This window comes from Myodes glareolus, chromosome 11, assembly GCF_982192425.1.
Source record: "Myodes glareolus chromosome 11, mMyoGla1.1, whole genome shotgun sequence".
In the NCBI taxonomy this organism is placed as follows: Eukaryota; Metazoa; Chordata; class Mammalia; order Rodentia; family Cricetidae; genus Myodes; species Myodes glareolus.
Genome location: NC_142036.1, coordinates 39,091,944 through 39,099,715, shown reverse-complemented (window position 1 = coordinate 39,099,715; position 7,772 = coordinate 39,091,944). Strand labels below are relative to the sequence as shown.

Sequence of the window (7,772 nt, the reverse complement as noted above, 5' to 3'; positions counted from 1 at the left end):
ATGTCACCGAAAGAATCATTATGACTGCGTTAGATGCACAGCACAATATAGACTATAAAATGTTGGTCACTACCTACAGTTTTGGGAGCAAAGTGAGGATGGGAAACTGGAGTAGGGATACTCCCAAGTAACATGGGAATAAAAGGAGTTTAGAGTCGGTTAAACACTTGGCTGTGAGTCTCTGAAATACACCATAATCCTCGGGGCTGGAGAAGGAAAACCGTCCGACATGTCCAGCGTGGACCACTTTGGGGAAGGGAGGATCTACCTGAGAACCAAACCAGGACGGGTGGAGGCAACCACACTAAGCTGCTAAACCAGTCCAGCAAAGAGAAGTCTTATCATCCCCCCCCCCCGCCCCCAACAGACAGAGCCCCATTTAACAAGCGGCCCTTGGCTATGGTAAACTTAAATTAACTGCACCAGCTATTTTATGATTCACTTCCAGCCAGAGTTCTGCCCTAACCTCTGAGCGTTTCCTCTAGTTTACTTCTCTCCACCCCGTCTTGTCAAGTCAGGCTTCCTAAGTGAAACCAACCCGGCCTCCTTTGCTGGATGCCTCATTACTACAGCTGCTGCCTCTCCTAATAATAGCACCCGGCAACAAGAGGGGGAGCACACGACACTGTTCTCAGCTCTTAATGACAGGCCCTCTTGCCCATATGCACTAGTAATCAAGGGCCCTGTAATCCTAAAAGTTCCTGAACATAATCCCAAAGCAAAGAAGAGACAGTGGCGGGCAAGCAGGAGCCCGCGTGTGCACAGGTAGATAACAGGACCGACACTATTCACTGCATCCACCCCGGGACGGGCAAACCTCACATCTGAGTCCACAAGTGGGTCTTTCCCCCTGAGGCTCACCCAGCTCAAAAGCTGGAGCGCATTTGGTGTGGGGGTTGGGAGTGCCTTGGAGAAATCTTCCAGGCAAAACCTGCTCAGGTTTTATTAATGAGTCTGTAAGAAAAGCAGCCCAGACCTTTAAGTGATTGGCCGCTGGATGGGTTTTAGAATTAACTCTTCCTACAGTCTACTACACATTACCACCACCACCACCCCCAGTTAATTACCCCTGAGGATGAAAATAGGTTTCATGACTCATAAGCACCAATACAACACTTGGCAACAGATGAAAACGCAAGGACACATTTGCAGGAAGCTGACAGGAATGAACATCTATTTATATGTAGGGAGATTCTTAGAGGTGAGCCAGGCACCTCGCATCTAGCATCCTTGCAGGTCCATCAATAGCCCCATGGATCCCCATTCCCAAACACACCCACCCATACCGGCACATAGGGTTCTAGTGTCCACTCCAATATGGTGGCAAAGCTGGAACAGAAACCCAAAGGGTATTATTAATAGCAAGTCCCAACACCAACCAAACCTCCACACTGGTGTTCAGGATTACCTGGTGATTTGAATTCCCCATGTGTGCTTGCGCCTATTCCCACCTCCCTATCCTCCTGCTCCACGGGCAGGGCAGGCAGTCAGATCTGGTCAGTTCACTAGGCACAGGAATGGGGAGTGACTAGGAATTCATTTCAGTTCGGAGCCGTGTGGAGCACACCGTTGTGTTTTGCTTCCTTTCTTCTGTTCTTGTCCTCTGTCAGGAAAGGACAAGGTTCAAACCAGGACTATTGGCCTCGCTCTAACTGGATGAAAGTCTGGTGTCTGCTGGGGGAGCTCTGAGCCCCAGAGGGTGCAGTTCTCTCCTTCTCCGCCCACCAGAACTTCACAAATGCCCACAACAAAGCCAATTAATACTGGAGTATCTTTGCCAGTGAAATGGATTGCATTTGGTGCCTAAGTAACCTTTGCTTTCCTTTCCCTTCCACCCCCACCTCCCCAAGTCTGCTCTGATCAGCGGTGTCCCGACTTAAGAAGCGCTCATTAAAGGGTAGGACATAATGAATGAGGTGGAAACTGCTTTGCAATCAACAAGCTTTTGCCTCCCAGATGCTCACAGCCTTCCCTGCCCCCACGCCCAGCGAGACACTTTTTAATTTGAAAGGAAGGGTTTATTTTAGCTTATAGTTCCAGAGGGCTAGAGTCCATCATGGCCGATTTAGAAATGGGAACAGTCAAGGAATGCACACAGGGTAGGAACAGCAAGAAGCCGGTTGATCGCGGTTTCACTTGCACACAGGAAGCAAAGCCCAGCTAGACACCTTTTGTTTTAAGTGTGCAATGACAGTAGATTTTACCCTGTGTGTAGAGGCAAGCGCCTTAACAAGGTTCATTCTAAATTTTCCTGTTCCCACTGGTTAAGTAACAGCTGCGCTGAGTATCAGTGTATCCTCATCGCCCCAGGGAAGGACCAGAAAGCACTCCTGACAATGCTTTTTGCAGCTGGGTCCCATGTGGGGGTGGGGCGGGGGTAAAGATGCTGAAAGAGTAAACAGAAATTGCTTAGTCAGCAACTGCAGATTACAGGGGAGGTAAAATGTAAACAGTCTGGTACCCAGGGGGTGGGGCTGCCAGCTCCAAGAGCCTTCAAAGGAACCAGGATTCCTGGTTCCAGTTGTCCTCTTAGGTGGGAGTGGTGTGGCCTCTCAGCCCTAGAAAGACAAATTTGCTGACTCAGGGCAGAATTAATTATCAATTGAATTTATTACAAGTTACTAAGCTCCAAGGCACATTACAGTGTTCTGTTAACTACAGAAATGTATAAAGGACAAACAGAGCAAGTTCTCCATGTCTAGCTTTTCGCTCTACGGTTCAAAAGCATCCGTGCATCAATAAAGCCAAAACAAAACGACACGTGAAGATCCAACACATTCAGGTCAGGAGAAACAAACCGAAACATTTTCCCCCTCACAAACTTGCAACAAAAAAACACCCATCCCCTCCCAACACCCCCCTTACTATTTTGCAAACAAAACAGGAAAACAAACAGAACAGAACAAAATGAAGTGAAGACTTCAACACTTGGGGCTGTTTAGAGAGAAGCTTTCACCATTTTATAGCATTGATTTTTTTTCTTTTTTCTTTTCTTTTTTTTTTTTTAGGCAGCAACACTGGCCTTGGCAAAACAAAAACAACAAAAAAATCTTTTTCTTTTGTGTGTTTTTCCTTTCAGAGTGCATAACATTTACAAAAATACACACCAGCAGCAGTTGTTGCTAAGGGCTATTAATGCTGTACCTAGGCAAACATTCTGCCACCAAATAAATGCTAACGAATATGATGCAAATGACCCAATCAATATTATACTGCTTAACACAACCAGCTTATCCTTCAAATGAAGAAGTTACATACCTGTTTCAAAATATAGAAACATACGACGAAAATAATGTCTATACATAAGACTAACTTTTTGCAGTTATATTCACAATTCTACATCTTGGTGGGAAGGGAAATGGAGGCAGGTGGGGGGGAGGGCCCTCCAGATTGAAGAGGAGGTGGTCTAGGGTAAAAGAGGTCGCTGCCCTGCGGTTCAAGGGTCTCTCTCTTTTTTCACTTTAACATCCCCAGCTAAGATAGTTGCGATTTCGCCCTGCATGAAGGCCCAAGGTACATTAGACCCGACTAGGGGGCATTTCTCTCCGCTGGGGCAATACACCTCACCTGTAGCCCCCTGGGCTTTGATACTCTCTCTAGAACAAGGGAAACAAAATTTGTGGCTAGGGACAGACGGGCACTGAACGAAATGAGTGTCCTCCAAACGTTCGTGGCAAATGGTACAGCAGAGGGGTCCGCTGTTGGCCATAGGGGAATCCGGAATGTTTTGGGGGTGCACTTGGTCCATGCCTGGGTGGGCGCTAGGCGGCGGGGGTGCCACCTGTAAATTCAGGTCCCCATTGCGTGATGCCAGGCGACGCTGCCCTGGCACGGAGGCGGGTGACACCGGGCTGCTGCTGTTTCGCCTAGCGGATGCAGTGGTAGAGTGCACTGAACTGCCGTCCTTCGGCGAATGCGCTGTGCCCAGAGTGTCTGCCACTGACATGAGCGCGGCCATGGGGGACGGACCGTTCTGGGGGGCTGACTCTGGCGGGGTGGTCCGATTGGAATGAGGTCCCAGAGGTGGAGGGGGTGGGGGCGGTCCCCCTGCTGCGTGCCCTGGCGCCGCAAAGCCCCCCGCGGACATAGTGAGCTTCAGCGCCTCGCTCTGGTTTGCCATCCACTGCTGCCTCTGCTGCTCCTCGCCGAGCTTCAGTGCACCTTCAGCTGAATCCGGAGGCTCAGGGGATGCCTTCCTTTTGCGCAGGCTGGAGGCTGCACCCCGACCCGTGGGCGCCGCTGGTGGCAAGGCTCCAGTTCCTGGAGGTGCACTGGGGGCGCGGCTGAGACTCACCAACGCAGTGGGTAACATGGGACAGCTGGCATCTAGATAGGGCTGGGGCAGCATGTCTGCGCCGGGCACGCCCTCCTTGAAGAAGCGTACAGCCTCGGGCAGCAGGTCCCCAAGTAGGCGCCAGTCACCTGAACCATGCTTCTTCTCGTACTCCAGGTATTTGAAGCCAGAGGACAGACCACGGCCAAAGTCTTTCATGCAATCCTGGTACATCTGTTTGGCCACCCCGGACGCGCTGGAGTACACGTTGCCGGAGCCCGTGGGATACTCAATGAACAGCTTCAGCTCGTAGTCCATGCCGGGCTTGGAGACAGCGTCGAAGGCAAAGACACGACCCAGCAAAGAGTGGTCCTTCTTGAAGCGCACCTCGTAGGGCGTGCAGCCAGCCAGCGTGAGCAGTGTGTCACGGACCATCTTGGGCTTGTTGGCCCACTCCTCCGCACGGTTGCGCAGGCTCTCGCTCAGCTCGGCCAAGGCCTCAGCGTTGCGCTGCTTCTCCTTCAGCTCACGTTCCTGGTCCGTACTCGACACGGAACCAGGCCTCTTGCCACCAGCACCCACGCCCACCTCTGCCACAGTCGAAGAGGTCGAAGACGGCGCGGAAGATACAGTGGCCGACACGCCTGGGGCAGCCCCGAGACAGGCGGGCCCTCCGGGAGCACCAGGAGGCGCTGGAGTCGGGGGCCCGCGGCTGCTCCCCAAGCCGTGGGGCGGTGGCAGAACCGCGGCGCTGGCCGGGCCGTTAAGCAGCGTCTGCGGCAATAGGTTTGGGGGCACGGTGAGCTGGGGTCCCCCGCCACCCCCGGGGTTGGGCAGCCCGGTCACCAGCCCACTATGTGTCCCACGCCGAGAAGCCACCGATGTTGCCGCTGAGGATGAGTTGGGGCTCTGGCGGTTCAGCTCCGGGGGGCCCTCCTCTGGTGTGGGCTTAGGGAAGCCGTTAGGACCTCCCAGGCCGTTGGGCAGCCGGGCGGCGTGGCTGCTGCTCCCCAGACTCACCGGGGGCGGCGGATACTCGAAACGGCTACGTTGTTCCACCGCGGCGGCGGCAGCGGCAGCAGCCGCTGCGCTCAGGCCATAGCGTTCCAGGCCAGACGGGGCGGCCAACACCGCAGGCTTGGTAGAACCATCGACGTGGTTGAGCTGCTGCTGCTGCTGCTGTTGTTGCTGCTGCTGCTGCTGTTGTTGTTGTTGCGCGGCGGCAGCTGCTGCCGCCGCTTCCTTGGCGGACAAGGCCACTGTCTTGACCCCAACGGGCGGCGGCGGCCCGGGGGAGCGGCCGTCTTGGAAGCAGCCGTGAGCCCGCTTCAGCTGGCGGGCGGTCTCGATCACAAATTCTATGCGATCGGCGCCTTCGTAATTGACGCAACCACGGCAGACAGGTTCGGAGAAGTCCCAGATCATGGCCCAGGGCATGCGAGGCAGGTCGCACAGGTAGCAAGACTGTCTTCGGGACGAGGACACCTGCGCCGCCGACATGATGCCAGCCTCGGGGAAGGTAGGCCCCCTCCCGGGCTGTCTCTGTGGCGCCTTCTCCACCGGGAGGACTGACTGGCTGGGGAAGGAGTCCGGCTGCGGGGGAGGGGGCGGGGAGGGCGAGAAAGTTCTGCCCCAGGGGCTGGATGGAGAGCGAGTCTCCACTGCTGGTTCAGCGCCTCTCTGCGGGGGATCCACCGTCCGGGTGGCCGACGGGTTCTGCACGCTTCTCGCTCCCACCTCCTACTGTGGCTGTCTGGTCCGGAGAAGAGCACCTGGAGCCTTCTTCCTGGTGCGACGGATCAGGGCTGGAAGCTCCGGGCCTGGGGGGAGGGGGCTAGGGTGTCCGGGGCCGGCCGCCAGTGGCCTCTTGGCCCCCTCCCCGGAGTGATTGAAGCGTGGAAGCGTGAAGCGGGGGGGTCCCCCTACGATCTGAGTCCTCTCTACGCCAGGCGCCCCGGGGAGAGTAAGGTTAGAGGGTTGTGCCACCCGGTGCCCAGGTCCAATCTTGCTGAAGCCGCTGATTCCCCGGGAAGGCCGGGTGAGGAGGTGGCTGCCAAGAGGAGAGTTTCCCCTCCGCAGCGTCGGCCGTTGCGCTGGCGGCGCCTGGGTTTGCACGCCGGAGGGAGCAGCCGCGGCCACCGGCCACCGTTTCCAAGACACACGAGAGCAGAGGAGAAGAGCGCACGCACGCAGGCTCCCACCGCCCCCCCTGGCCTGGCCGGCTCTCCGGCCACAGGCTGGCGGCGCTCACGTTGGCTGCAGGGCGCTCGCTCGGCGCCTCCACCCGGGTCGCATCCCTTCCCGCTCGCGCTCGCCTGGAATGTGGGGTTGTGATTGTTACTCTACGTTCCGGAGGCGCGTCTCAGCGCTCCTGCTCGGGCTGCGGCTCGCGCTGTCCCCGGCTTGGCCGCGCGGGATGCCGCCCGGGCGGAGCGCTGACGTCATCGCCATGCTCTGCACCAGTCCCCCACCCCCCCTTTACACTTCCTCTGTCTGTGGAGCCCACTTGTTGCTCTCGAAAGGCGCATGCGCGGCAGGATGCCCAGATTCCTCCCTGTCGGCCCCTCCTCCGCGCCTCCGCCCTCCCCTCTCCCTTCCCCCCCATTGGTTGTGTGTGTGTGTGTGTGTGTGTATGTGTGTGTGTGTGTACACCACAGCTGAGCCCGGCGTGCTAATGCTGCAAGTCCTGGGCTGTTGTATGTGTGTGTAACAGACGATGACCTTTTCTTTTCCTGCCAGGCTTTCCCAAGTAAAAAAACGTTTAAGGGCCACGAGTGTTGTTTCCGATTCCCATTCTCCACCCCACCAAACTCCAGGCAGTAAAATTAAATGCCCTGTTTGACGAGTTTCACTTTAAATTTCATGTAAGGTATTACCTATTTCATCTGCGGTGAGAGCTCCCTTCCCCCATTAATGTTCCATTCCTTGCCACCAAACACCTGCAGAATTAGCCCTTCTCCAATCTTCCAGAAATTACCTTTTAGATTTGTTTTTGCGACTGGGCTTGGAAATCAATCGGAGTTGCAAGAATGGCGCTAAATGAGCCGCCCCCCCCCCCCCCCCCCCCGCCTTTGGCCGAACTCCATAAAATTTTTGACTATGTACTACTCTGAGCCTTTAAGGAAAAGAGTCAACGGACTGCATACAGCCATAGTTGAGGGCAGAGAATGGGGAGTGAAGAATTTGCCAAACAGGTGAGTGGTTTTTCTGGGTTTCATGAAAGGGGACAGCTTTTAATAATACTGATCGCTAGAGGGGGGGCAGTAGCTCAGCGACCGAGGCTCCGAACTCAATCCTTAGACACATAAATAAATAAAGCATAGACAGTTTTGAAAGTTCCTTCTGCGTGCTGTGATTTAATTCCACACTGCCCCAGTACGCCCTGGGAGGTCATGACTTCCTCTACCTTGTAAGATCACTGCTCATCATTATGGCTCATTGTAGAAACAGATAGGGTTGGTCTTAGCTCTGGCTGGAGCATTTCAGCCTGTTCTATTTA

At 55.1% G+C, this 7,772-nt stretch overlaps 1 protein-coding gene across 1 annotated transcript; it reads right to left on the bottom strand.

Moving 5' to 3' along the window:
• Positions 1-2,591: 2,591 nt before the first annotated feature.
• On the bottom strand, positions 2,592-6,755 carry Irf2bpl (interferon regulatory factor 2 binding protein like). Its single transcript, XM_048449282.3, has one exon. It carries the CDS (start codon positions 5,771-5,773, stop codon positions 3,437-3,439), a length of 2,337 nt encoding a protein of 778 aa, XP_048305239.2. The 5' UTR covers positions 5,774-6,755; the 3' UTR covers positions 2,592-3,436.
• Positions 6,756-7,772: the final 1,017 nt, after the last annotated feature.

Excerpts from the sequence above, each read along its gene's own strand:
- Irf2bpl (XM_048449282.3), bottom strand. The coding sequence starts at position 5,773 with ATGTCGGCGGCGCAGGTGTCCTCGTCCCGAAGACAGTCTTGCTACCTG.